Genomic DNA, 14,362 nt, shown 5'->3' on the forward strand with positions numbered 1-14,362 from the left:
CAATATCTTGTAATTGGCTCTCTAGCACCAAGCAGGTAAGACTTACTATATAAAAGAAGATATTTCATAACATTTCCAATCATTTCTCATTACATCCTATGTGCATATGATAACCAGGAATTCATCTGTTTTCTGCACTTAGAATTAAAGTTATGTGGCTAATTAATAAAAAATAATGGAATGGGAATCTCATTTTTATTTTGCGGTTTGGTGTTGTGGGCCTCAATAGTCTCTGGTATCTGCAGAGGAGCTTTCAGACAAGGAAGCATAAGCCATTGTTTATGGCTATACAGTGGTTTGGTATGTAGCAAGAAAGCAGGGTGGTCAATAGTAACAACGAGGTTCACAGCATTTGTATATAAATTCTGAGTAAACAAAATCTATCTAAGGAGGAGTATATACTCAAGAAAGCAAGTTTTCCATCAGTTATCTCACCTCTTATTTTTTTCCCATATTTTATGAAGACCAGTATTGAAACAAAAGGATCAGCATTTCATTATGCATGAAATGTTAAACAAAGAAATGTTTAACAACAACAAAAAACATCTTATATCAAGAGAATGCATGGAAGTACTATTACAGTAAAACATCCACAAGACACCCTAATTATATTACTACATAAAAATTGAAAAGGCAAAGCTTGTGCATTTAAAATAATCCACTGAGAATACTGTGAAAATTTTAGAGAGTAACACATGCTCATTTCTTATATAAACTTAAATAGAAGTAGAAGCAGTGTGTAAGCATTATGAATTTCACAGAATTTCACAGAATTTCTAGGTTGGAAGAGACCTCAAGATCATCGAGTCCAACCTCTGACCTAACGCTAACAGTCCCCACTAAACCATATCCCTAAGCTCTACATCTAAGCGTCTTTTGAAGACTTCCAGGGATGGTGACTCCACCACTTCCCTGGGCAGCCTGTTCCAATGCCTCACAACCCTTTCAGTGAAGAAGTTCTTCCTAACATCTAACCTAAAACTCCCCTGGCTCAACTTAAGCCCATTCCCCCTCGTCCTGTCACCAGGCACGTGGGAGAACAGACCAACCCCCACCTTGCTACAGCCTCCTTGAAGGTACCTATAGAGAGCAATAAGGTCGCCCCTGAGCCTCCTCTTCTCCAGGCTGAACAAGCCCAGCTTCCTCAGCCGCTCCTCGTAGGACTTGTTCTCCAGGCCCCTCACCAGCTTCGTCGCCCTTCTCTGCACCCGCTCAAGCACCTCCATGTCCTTCTTGTAGCGAGGGGCCCAAAACTGAACACAGTACTCGAGGTGCGGCCTCACCAGAGCTGAGTACAGGGGGACGATCACCTCCCTAGCCCTGCTGGTCACACTGTTCCTGATACAAGCCAGGATGCCGTTGGCCTTCTTGGCCACCTGAGCACACTGCTGGCTCATATTCAGCCGACTATCCACCATCACTCCCAGGTCCTTCTCTGCCTGGCAGCTCTCCAACCATTCCTATCCTAGCCTGTAGCTCTGCTTGGGGTTATTGTGCCCCAGGTGCAGGACCCGGCACTTGGCCTTGTTGAACTTCATGCAGTTGACCTCAGCCCATCGGTGCAGCCTATCCAGATCCTCCTGCAGAGCCTTCCTACCCTCGAGCAGATTGACACACGCACCTAACTTGGTGTCATCTGCAAACTTACTGAGGGTGCACTCAATGCCCTCGTCCAGATCATCGATGAAGATATTAAAGAGAACTGGCCCCAGCACCGAGCCCTGGGGGATGCCACTAGTGACTGGCCTCCAACTGGACTTGGCTCCATTCACCACGACTCTTTGGGCCCGGCTATCCAGCCAGTTTCTAACCCAACGAAGCGTGCGCCAGTCCAAGCCAAGAGCAGCCAGTTTCTTGAGGAGAATGCTGTGGGAGACGGTGTCAAAAGCCTTGCTGAAGTCAAGGTAGACCACATCCGCAGCCTTTCCCTCATCCACCCAGCACGTCACTTTGTCATAGAAGATCAGGTTCGTCAAGCAGGATCTGCCTTTCATAAACCCATGCTGACTGGGCCTGATCGCCTGCTTGCCCTGCAAGTGCTGCGTGATGACTCTCAGGAAGATCTGCTCCATGAGCTTCCCTGGCACTGAGGTCAAACTGACAGGCCTGTAGTTTCCCGGGTCTGCCCTCTGGCCCTTCTTGTAGATGGGCATCACATTTGCTAGCCGCCAGTCAACTGGGACCTCCCCCAATCGCCAGTACTGCTTATGAGCATCATAAGCATTCAGGATTTTCATCACATAATGCAGAAATGACAGATTAGTTCTGAAAAAAAAAAAAAATAATAATCATGGACTCCTCAAGTGAACAGAAGGAAGTGTTGAGTGAACCTGATATGCTGTACTGTTTTGGACTGAAGTTATGCAAAACTTTACTCAGTTTAACAATCAAAAAAGGACTTAATGGATGAAATGGAAAACCAAAGAGAAATGACTTGTGTGATTCCCCTACAGACTGAAGTGACTATCTCAGATCTCTATCATAATCCTACATAGCACTGCAAAAAAATATGGTTTAGATAAATTTATTAAATAAAAGCAAAATATGGTCCAAAACTGAAAATTAATGGTCCCTCTGAAAATTAATTGGCTTTCTGTCATCACTCCTGAATAGCTCCAATAGCACCCGTTATGAAGAGTTTTATCATTTGATGTGTTGAAGACATCAAAGGCATCGTGAGGTTACCTATCCAACAAATTATCCTACTTTCAACTATTCTAATCTATTTAGAGTCACGTCAAAGAAGTCCTATTTAGTCATATTTAGAAGTCATGCCAAAGGACATCTCACAGCATATGCAAAATATGTAGATTATTTTAGTTTGATCTGCAGAAGTATTAGGTTCTCAAAATTTGATAAAAATCAATTCCTCTACAGCCAATAAAGCAAACAGAGTAATGAGACTTTAAATTAAGGTGTGAACTCTAGTACTTTAATTTATACAGTGTATACAGTTAAAGGTGTTTTTCAATAAATTCTGTACCTCATCCAGCCAAAGTGAAGCATACCCCTGAGAATAAAGGGAAAAACTATGGTAATAAAGGATAGTTACTTGTTCTGATACCAAGTCATTAGGCATCCAGTAGATAATAGAGCCACTAACAGAGCTAGTATTTATTTTGATAGATAAATGGTACAGAGGTCCAGCCATGACTTCTAGAGATGACATAATTTCCACTTTTCCTGCATTTTGAGAATTGTTTGCAGATAATTTCTACACCAACAAAATTTTGAACTCCACAAACATTCAACAGGATATATGAAATATAACTAGGAAAATGTTTTTTAGACCATTTTGTGTAATAATGGTGTCTCAATTAAAATCAATGTCTACAATATTCAATCATGCAAATAGGCAACACCTCCACCAAGATGTAGGGCTGCGATCTGACCCTATACTAGATGAGCCAGGTTTTTAAGAAAAGTGGTCAAGTCTGTGGTAAATCTGCCAGTAAAAATAACTACACAAAAGCTAACATTTATGTTCATGCTCACTGTGCCCTGGTTTTGGAAGTTGACTTAAAACATTATATATTCTTTTGCCTTAGGAATTTGTCACTGTCAATGTAACATAAGCTGATGTAATACTTTGAAGTATTCGAGTTGAAGCAAATGCACTTCAATGTAAAGAGTGGAATCCTCAGTTGTGCTTGTCTGTAAATTACTCCCTTTAGTTTTGGGCAAGTCAGCATATCTCCAGAAGAAATTCTCAATACTCTTTTTCTCCATGAGCAAAATAGAGATAAAAGAATCCATTAATCTAAATTTTTACAAGATTGGAATTCACTGCCAGTCAAAACAAATCAAACTAACAGGATGCTTTTCTCTGTCAGAGATTAAATCCTTACTTAATAGAGTATAAAACAGTTGCACTTGGTAATGCCACCACTGCAGAAGTGTCCTTCCTCTCCCCCCTTCAGATACTGTGATCAGTGATGATTTGTCAAACTACAGTTATCAGGAGATCCACTACAAGCAGCAGCTTCTTTTTTTCTAGCAATGAGAACACTACTAGGTTTTCCTTTGTGTCTCTGTAGTAAAGTAAACCTTACCTAATTTAATTCCCAAATAAAGGCTACAACAACACACGGTACATGTCAGAGAAAAAAAATGATATCTGCAGATGGATTTGAAAGATTGGTTGGTGACAGGAGGCTTACGCACATTGTGCTGCTTGAAAGACATGAGGAGCATGCAATCTCCTGGTCTGTGCGCTCCCCCAGTCCCAATACATCAGAAATTACTGTGTTCTGTACACACAGAAAGAGCACATAACCCAGAGAAGGGGCACGAAAGAGAAAAAAAAATAATAACATTAGGGCCCACTGAATCATTCCTCAAAACTGAGCATCTCCTTTTTATCTGCGAGTCTCAGATGTCTGTAGAAATTCCTCTGTCTAGAAATAAATTTTTCCTATATGATTTTCTTCTATAGCTACCACCTCCAAGCTAATTTACCATGTTTTCTTTGAATCTTTCTCATCTGCTGTCCCTTGATTTTCTTCCCCCCCCCCCCCCCACCTTTTTTTCTTTCAGGTCAGTGACCTCTCCTGTGGCTGGTGTTTGTTCTACCCCTGGGCACTGCAGAACTTCTTTCTCAGCAGACAGCCTGACCCATGGTGTCGGGTGGTTACAATGCTGAGAGACCACCAAAAGACAAGTTAAAATGATTCCTTCTATGGAATGATGTTCAGGGAGCAGGCAGGAGGAGCACACCTATGCCAGGTGGTGCAGCACCACCTCAGAGATGCAGCTGGAGCCAAGAGATGGAGCCAAGCAGCCTGGGCGCCTGCCACACCGACATGGCCCTGAGCCCCAGCTCTGGCTCCCCCTGCCCTGCTGCTCTGTGCCCCCACCAGTACCAGCTTGTTCACAACAGCCTCAAGTATCTCTAACGTTACCTGCATTACCTGGTGAGGAATCACTAAACGCTCACAGCTGGGCAAAATCACACAACCAAAGCAAGCAATAAAAAACTTTCCTCATAATGCTCATAATGCTTAAGCAGGTCACCCAGCCAGCCTGGCACAGAGCTCTTGCGGTTTGGGAGACTTGTTCTCACCCATCTACTTTCCTGTCGAACCGCATCTGTCTGAAAATGACCTGAAATGTTCCTCTTACAGTCCCCAAAGTGGGCTGAAGGGGACCAATTCTTCTTGGTTGTGTCAGCTGCATGTTGAGCCTTTCTGTTCTGAAAGGGCCTCTGCTCTTGCAGATGGCTGACACTTGGGCTTGCTATAGCCCTGAATCCACCCACAGCGGCCACCACTGACTGATGCTTTAGCATCACCTCATTCACAACTTACTCATAGTTCAAGTTTTACACAACTTTGCAGACACTTTTAAAAGCAGGTACCCTGCTGCTTCCCCCATATCCCCTCCCCCCCAGCTGCCTACCATTCTTTAAGCCATTCTGAATCACACTCCTTTTGGACAGGGGATCCAACAGCATGATCACAAGGCGCATGTGACTCAGATCACAGATCTGGGCTCTGATCTGATCAGTCTGTTGGCACGAGGAGCTTCTATCCAAATTAGCAGTACAAGCTTAGGTCTGCTGTATGCAAACAGTGAAGGCACATTGCAAACAAACAGTGGAGAGTTGAAATGAAGTCCTGTAATGTCAGGTAAGTGCTGTAGCAGTTTTGTTACAACCCCTGCAACTCCAGGTGCTTCAGCTACCAAATCAAAGGCAGACTTCAAAGGTCCTTATTATGCAGAAAGCATCATCAGGAGAGACTGCAAGGAAGCATGACAACCAACAAACATTACCAAAGCATTACCAAAGGTAACATAAATTGTGCGAGAAATGTGGGGTGGGGAGGGGGGCAGGGAGGGACAAATGACACACTCAGGTGTTGGGTGACATTTGTTTAACACTGCTGCAAGTGCTGGTACTGATGTGTTGTGCTTTTGTCTTTGGGATTTTTTTTGTCTTCTGCTTGTTGTTTTTTTTTTTAAGCAAATCATAAAAGTAGGTCTCATTATTTTCCATATTATCAGAACCAAGCTTTTTTTTTCTTTTCTTTTTTTTTTTCCCTTTTTTTTTTTTTCCAGCCACCTGGCAACACAGAATACAATCTAAAACTCTACAAAGACTCTATATTTCTTTATGGCTTGAGAACTGGAGGTGAAAGCTGAGGATTGGGTAAGCTGTCCATGAGAAAACGTGGCTGGTAACAATAGAGAACAGGAGGAATTGCAAAGGCAGTTTTCAACTGACCCAAGAATGAGGGCAGCTGGACCCAATGCAGCCTTTGTCCAGGTACAACACATGCAGCAGAGCAGCACCAGCACCTGCCTCATCTGGTTGACTTCAGGAAGCAGCAGGTCAGGGTTTGCTCACACCTGACTTGAAGCACGGGAGGCAGAAGAGTTCAAAGCCATGGCCCAGGCTTAAAACACAGCTGGTGCCCACAGTCAGGTATGTCCACACTCCTTCTGAGCTCACTTCTTAGGCATATCGCCAGTTCCTGACAGCTTCCTGGTGGATGCAGCACTTTCCATGCCTTCATTTGGCACCTCCCAGTATCTTGTTGAGTTAATGGATCCTGATGTAGGTATTATGAATATCACGCAGGCATGGTCTTTTTTCCCCAGACTCTTCTGCCAATATTTGTGTATTTTTCTATTTCCACGTGGAAGTCCCTCTTAGCTGGGTAGGTTAATAACCTGCTTCCATTACTTTTCCCCCCAGCATCCGTAGCACCTGCTATTCAGACAGGTATCTTTGGGAATGGCTGCCGCTGTTTCCTACGGACAGGTCCTTTCTCGTGGTTACTCGGACAGGAAATAGTTTACACAGACCAACAGACGACGAATAAAGATTCGGTTAAGGATTTTGTTCTGCTTTGAATTGCCAACTTTTGAAAAGAACGCGAGAATCCGTTTCCTTCTCCAACCATAGCAGCTCATTAACAGATGGCCTATTGTCTCCGTATCGATGAGATAGGAGGAAAGAGCACGTCTCACAGAAAAGTGACTATATTATCTACTCTAAGCATTACAATGTCACCGAGGACACAAGAATCTACACACTATTAAAAACTCTATTATTCAATATATCATTAGGCTGTGCTGTCTTCATATCCCATGGAAGTTGTAGCAGTTTCTGTACAGAAACAACTGCTGCCTACGGCCTCCGGGGCTGCAGCCCATTGTCCACCTCCCCCGGGGCCCTGTGAAGTGGGCATACATGCTCTCTGAACAGTGACTAAAAATGCACAGCTATGTCATTAGATGCAAAATATTTAACCACATACAAATTTTAATAAATAAATAAATAAATAAAAATCTCTGTAAAGACTTGAAAGCTCATCAGTGATGCCCATAGCCCAGATCTGCAGGCAGAAGACAGAGGGACACACTTCCTGCCTGGTAACAGGCACCGGAGTTACAAAATCCCAAATGAGCCCTAACAACCTAATTTCATGAAGCATGAGCCACCATTTGAAAGATTCTGTATATGACCAAATGTCACCTATCTGAGCCAAGAAAACATCATTTAATTTATGACTACCTAGTCTTGAGATTATTTTTTCCTGGTACCACAAATTATTAAACAGCCACAAAGTCCAATGCAAACCAGATTTATGATGTTAATCTGGAATTTAAGTTCAGTAGCCCACCTTTCTCAAAGGACAAACACAGATGAGAAAACTGAAGATAATTCCTAGTAAGAATAGCTGCTATTCCTATAAATGAATAATTTTAACCTCCCAGAATCAGTTGTATGTTTTGGATTAGGGATGACAATAAACACGTTCATAACAATAACAAGCGCTTGTTTTAAAAGACTGTTCCAGGCCTTAAACACATTAATGACCCATGAAACAACTGCTTCATCTGCAACACATTAAACAATGTTGTTATAATGTTGTATTAATTGAAAACCAACTGCATTCTCTCTAAATATAAGATTACAGACTGGATATTAGAAGAGAGATTTACAAACTAGTTTATTTGTAATAGGAAAATTAAACATATAAATTAAAGCCATGAAGGTGAGTAGTGAAATAATTATCTGGAAAGCAATTTTTAATCTTCTGTTAATCTGTTCCTTGAAAAGTTAAATTAATAATCTGGGAATAAACTCTGTAAGATTTTGACCTTTACATAAAAGGTACCACTATTTTGAAACATTAATAATATTTCTGTTTTATGCAGCCTTTAATAAGCTGAAATTTGCAACTTGGATCTTTAAAGCCACATCATTGTGCTGTTTACTTAAAAAGTCTTCTTGAAATAAAAGCAATAGCCACCATCATGCCTTTAGTTTGAGCACAGCGCCACTCTTAAGTAGTAATGTAATTAAAGATGAGCTTATTCCACTATGAATTAGCCTTATCTGTGCAGAATCCTGAATGCCCTGAAAGCATTGCAACAATTATAAAATATAAACAGGCTCAAATCTTCATCAAATAGGAAACACATTTTCTCCAGCAGCATAAGGAATATAGGGAGCAATACATATAAAATTATCAGTCTGTTTTTGTAACATCTGTACTTTTTTGAATAAAAGAGAAAAATCAGACTGAAAAGAGACAATTATTTTACTGTCTTTTTTTTTTTTTTTACTGTTTCTTAGATACCAGAAAGAGAATTTTGAAATTCATCAAAGCTAACCTTCTGTTATGTACAACAGGCTAAGCTGAAAAGAATGTTAACAAGTTCAATTTTCATTCAATCAGCACTACTGCTCTCTGAAATGTTTCATTGCAGGAAAGAAATAAAAATAATCTATATGGTAATTATGAGGATGAATCCCCCAGTAACTTTCAGCTACATGAAAGGTCAGTTCTATTCAAGATATTTTATCAGTCCCCTGCACATACTCCTGTCCTGTCATTTTAAATCTGAACAGCATTTTATTTTCCCATTTACAGCTACCTGCAGAATTAAGTACTTAAGCCAAATAAGAAAAAAAAAAAAGAAAAGAAAAAAAAAAAGAAATGTTGAATGCTGGCAAAGGCTATAATAGCATGGAGATAAATCGTTCAGCTGCTCTCTCTCAAGCCTCTGGGGCTGCAGATTTTTCTTCTCCTGGTGCACTGTGGGTATTCAAAACTTGTTCAACATGATTTCATTTCATTTCAGGCACTGCCTGAGAAAACTAAATTACAGAATCAATCATACAGAAGGTCAGAGTGAGACTTCATTACAAGTATTGCATGCTTGCATGAATATCTTTCATTTATGACTGACCCAATATGTCACAATAGCTGTCTAGTAAAAATAATCCACTTTCTGAAATTGATGTACTACTGATGTCAATGCTACTCAGCAGGCTGGGCAGATTATAGAGAGGTGTTAAAAAAAAAGGAACCCTCAGGAGCACAAGTTGTAGTTATATAGAATTGCCACAGTTTGCAGATTAAAATAATTTTTCTATGGTCAGCTCAACAGAAAACAGAGCATTAATATAAAATACTGGGGGTTGATTTTTAATGAGGATATTCCTGTTGATTTCTATTTACTTATATTCAAGCATTTACAAGAATAATATTTGCATCATTTAAATCCGTATGTTCTTTGGAGTCAAACGTACATCAGCACTTCACTTTTCAGCGATTTTTTTTGAATATAAGGATTTTTTTGTATGTTATTAAAATATGAAAACGAATCTACCTTCCTCCATTTTCCACCTTTCTTTTTCTTGCTGTTGTCTGTTTTTAAACGTAAAAAAAATGATGTTAAGTAAGATAAATGTGTTGTGTTTGTTGCCAATAATAATGAAGTTAATCAGCATTGTGACAAATTGACACTCCTTCCACAGTATAATTCAGCATGCCTGGATCCAGCTTCTCTGTGTCCAGAACTGCCTTGTTCTTAACAGTATGAGCAATTGTTAATTCATCAATACAAGCTTTTAATAATTGCTAGGACACATTTTTATACAGTGAATAAATATCTTCCTTGCACTGTGAATGAATTTTTCAATATAACAATGCACAAAGAATATGTTAAAAAAGAATTATTATTTTTTTTTTGTCTGTCTTCCTGTGGGAAATATGTGAGATACTTGCAGAAGTATTATGAAGTAGCTAGCCAACTCCATACCCTAAGGGAGACATAGGAAAACCTTGACATAACCTATTTTTAACCATGCCTCTGGTGATTCTGCATTCAAGTTTATAGGTGAACATGTCAGGTAGTACATAGCAAAAAGCCAAAGACACACAGTATTAATCATAATTCTGTCCGAGCCCATTTTATTTTTTCAACATTTGTGATTTAAAATCTCATGACATTTCTTCAAGGTGAAATTCTTCTACTGGACTTTTCAACAGGGTAGGACTACATTTATCTAAATTAAATATGGCTTACAGTAAAGCTCTCTAATGCTTCACAAGATAACCAATAAACTCAATGCAGTTCATATTAAAAAAAAAAAAAAATTAAGTTTGTATTCAGCTAAAGAAGCTTTAGTGATTAGCAATACATTATTAATACAGTCTTTAAATAAGACTATCCTAGTATCGCTGGATAAGAACATTGTTCTATAAGTGTATACGAACATCATAATTATTTTACAGCCTCATCTTTAGTTCTTTCTGATATAGTAAATTCAATTGACCATGAAATGAAATTTCATAGTCAAAATGCCTCCTTTACATTTTTTTTATTGCTGCAATAAAGTTTTTATAGCTCCAAGGCAAGGTAATTCATGAAATGTCTAATTTAAAGATGAATTCTAATATTATTAATAAATATTTACCAGTCTAATAAAGTGCACATTTTTCACCTAAAATATGATGTACTGTTTTCATTTTCTATTTTTAAAATACAGATTAATGGCTGGAAAATTTGAGAACTAAGGAGCATTATATGAGTTCAGGGGAAACCTATGCATGGACCCTCTGTTAGTATTTTTAAAGTTCCTGATGTCACCCAGCATTTATGAGCAGAGGAGAAAAAGATCACTGACTAAAATGCAGTGGTAGGGGTCACTCCATCTCACAGTACAAAACAAATCTAGCAGTTGTCAGGAAGTGTCTGACACATGAACCTCCCCGCGTGGCTCCTCTGTATCAAATCCCCCCATTCCTCATCAATTCTCTTTGACAAAACTGCTCACAAGTCCCAAACCCACAGCTTTGAATTGGCAGTCACCCTCGAAAATATCACTGGATTATTGGGATATGAAGGCTGGAGCTTCTCTACGTCTTCCCTTTGACCGCTATGGGAAGAAATTCTTACCATTGCAGTTAATGTAAACCTTGATTTAATGGAAGAATGGCATTCAGTGAAAATATGCAAAATGACAAGGCAACTCAAGGTCAGGTTACAAACCACTTGGTAACACTGGGGGGACTCTCTCATGTAACACAAGACTGATCCAGCTTATGGTATTTATTACATATTTCTGAACAAGTTCCTTTGCATTCAGCACACATGCACTCCACTGCTTTAGTTTTCAGGCAATACATTCCCGACTCTAAAGTTTTATTATTTTTTTTCTGTGTTTGGCACTCAGTACGTCACCCAACATGGCCAGGGCATACAAAAGCCCATGCATAATGAGATCTGAAAAGAAGTATCATATCCTTCAAGGCTTGTTTCAGGCAGTCCCTGCTTTGTGCCTGTGGAATTACTGAACTCTGTACCTCCTAAAGAGTGAGCAGTTTGTGTTTATTTCTGTATTAGGGCTAGCTACTCTGCATTACCTCAAAGGAAATATTAAACATTGCGATGGAGCCAGAAGCCTGGAAAAATCCTGAGAAATTTGCCGTGTGTTGATTTGTAATTCTTTAATTAATTGTCACTCGCCAGAATAATAAAAAGGAAGAAAAAAAAAAAAAGTACATGAAATTATAATAACATAGTGGGCTTTATTATAGTCCAGCAGTAAATTTGTATTTTCATTTCAACAAGTTTAGCAAAAGGTCTATGAAACAGAATAACTTAACTGTTGAAGCTAAACATCCACCCTGGCTTTAATATGCAATACAGAAACTAATTCTAATGGCAACCATTGAGTTTAAAATGCTAAGTATGATAAACTGACTCACAGCTATGTCTCATGCCTGGGAGTAGGAATGTTACTGCACGAACCTTAGAGAAACTCACAAAAGAAGACTCTCCAAAGGTGGGGAGACCCTCCAAAGCTGAAAGGGTAATGCACCAAGAAAGTGGAAACTGCCCCATATACTCTCCCACCACAATTGCAGCCACACAGTGTGAACAGATTCTGGAGATGACTTAATACAGCCTTGGTTTTTAGTGCTCTAATTGCCAGGAACTATCACTGAAATTGGCCTAGTAGCCCCATCCCTCATCTCTTCCCCACAGTCAGATCATTCCTCCCCTTTCTGGGGGGCTCCAAAATGTCACAGGAACACAGAAGTGAGGCTCAACCTGCCACAGTCTCGGGTCAACAGGAGCACTGGACAAGTCTTTTTATGGCCCTGTATTTCTGAGTATATGTCCAGTTAATTAATCCCCACCACTCTGTTAGTAGTTAAAAAATAATAATAATTATAAAGATCTAGCCCATGAAGTATAAAGAAAACAGAAATATATATGTATACTACTGCTGGTATAAGGTGTCTGGATCCCTTTCTGAACTACTTTCAATAATGTGCTTTCAGAATATCCTGCAGGCCGTCAAGTGTGGGTCCTATACGTGAAATGTGGTCAAACAATTCCTTCTAAATGCCATAGTTCACCCTGGCCAACACCATGGTGCTTCAACTCATGCTGCCCATTATCAACTGTACAACAATTTCTTGAAATCTAACACCAGTCAGGATTCACGTGATGCCAATGACATGGGCTTCCAACTCTGTTCCCAAAATTAAAATTCTATGTTTATAAAGCCTGACTGCTTTTTTACAAGAGATCTGTTTACACACAGTATAGCATTGCACTGTACATTAACAACCATGTTTATCTTCCTGAATCCACCAATATTAAACCCTTAAACATTTGCCAACTGCCTTAGGGAACTAAATAATAACATATCATTGTTCGCTGTGCAACACTGACAACATGTGTCATCATTCAAACAGAATATGGCTGCACATAATGCAGAACATTGGCAAATGCTTGGTCGGACCATAATACCAAGAAATGGCACACATCTTTGGAGAAGTCAATTAAAACTGATACACGACACAAATCTACGTTACTATGCTTTGACAAACGATATTTTGCAACCAAAACACAAAAAGAACTGCACCTACCATATGCAATCCATTGTTGTGGATGATGCCATCTTGCTCCACAAGATTTCGGGATATCGTAATAGAGGGAAGATCCAAACTCTGTGGGGGAAACTGAGGCGTAAATTCATTTCCTTGTGCAGGCAGCTGGTCGCCAAGGCCCTGAAAGGGCAGCAGTATATCTGCCATCCCTAGTGCAGGGTCTGATTCCGGTGGGGGCGTAATGGGTGGGATTTCAAACTCCTCATCCCCAAGGCTCGGTGTGTGGAACGTCTGCTAAAAAAGGACAGGACAACATGCACCATGTTAGGGCACACTGTTCTCCAAAGTCATCTTTGGACCTGCCATCCAAATCTTGCTTTGTTCTCAAATGCAAACTCTATATATTAATAAATAAAAAAAAAAGTTTCATATACTAAAGGAGTTTGTATACTGATACATACTGATTAAAGATTTAAGTCTCATTATCATATGGCTTTAATGGAGTATCAGTATTAACAGTTTTTTAATGCGTACTTAATTAGCAACATCTGTCTTTGTTGTTAGTCTGAATATCAGCTACATTGGATTTGGCTGTATAACAAATTACCACTTTATTGATATGTTAGTAAAATAGCACAAACAGCTTATATTACTCTCATGCTTCATAAAATACTAACAATTTTGTATCACACACACAACATTAATTCAGCACTGACCATTTCACATCTTTTGTTTCCATTTTATCCACTAATAAACATGAAATACTATAATTCTGGTCTTTATTTCTTTTCTTTTCCATCCCCAAAGTACAATGCATCCTTCTATATAGGCGTTATAATTTGGAGAAGAGAAATGTACAAAGGAGTGTGGGTGATTACAGCAGCTTCCAGTGCTTTTTAAAGCCAGCCAGCTTTGTTTGAACAGTAGGTTTGTTACGAACTAAACACCTGTTAAGATGCCTTGAGCAAAACGTTTACTGCCAGTTATCTTCAGGGTCTGTGCGTGTTTGTACGTGTGCATGTGTCTGTCAGAGATCTTTATTCAAGTAGAGTCTGTATCTGGCTTCAACACTGCCGATATTTATTTGGGAAACAAATGAGCTGTGCTGATTCAAATTTCTTGTGAGTCAAATTAACTTTCATATATTATTTCGGCTCCACTGCTACTTAATAATAGAAATCCAGTGCTTGAAATTAGGCCATTTTAAATGTACCCAA

The 14,362-nt window shown here is 39.5% G+C and overlaps 1 protein-coding gene across 4 annotated transcripts in view; it reads right to left on the reverse strand.

The window, feature by feature from the left end:
* TOX3 (TOX high mobility group box family member 3) overlaps positions 1-14,362 on the reverse strand; it is a 96,152-nt gene that overhangs the window by 26,729 nt on the left and 55,061 nt on the right. For 2 of the 4 annotated variants that reach the window (XM_082770167.1, XM_082770169.1), the window contains exon 3: positions 13,185-13,436. In XM_082770167.1, the coding sequence (XP_082626293.1) occupies positions 13,185-13,436 (252 nt within the window). Of the gene's footprint in view, positions 1-13,184; positions 13,440-14,362 lie in introns of all 4 variants that reach the window. The other 2 variants (XM_082770166.1, XM_082770168.1) reach the window with 1 other exon arrangement.

The sequence above is a fragment of the Aythya marila genome (genome assembly GCF_965140915.1).
Source record: "Aythya marila genome assembly, chromosome: 12".
NCBI lineage: Eukaryota > Metazoa > Chordata > Aves > Anseriformes > Anatidae > Aythya > Aythya marila.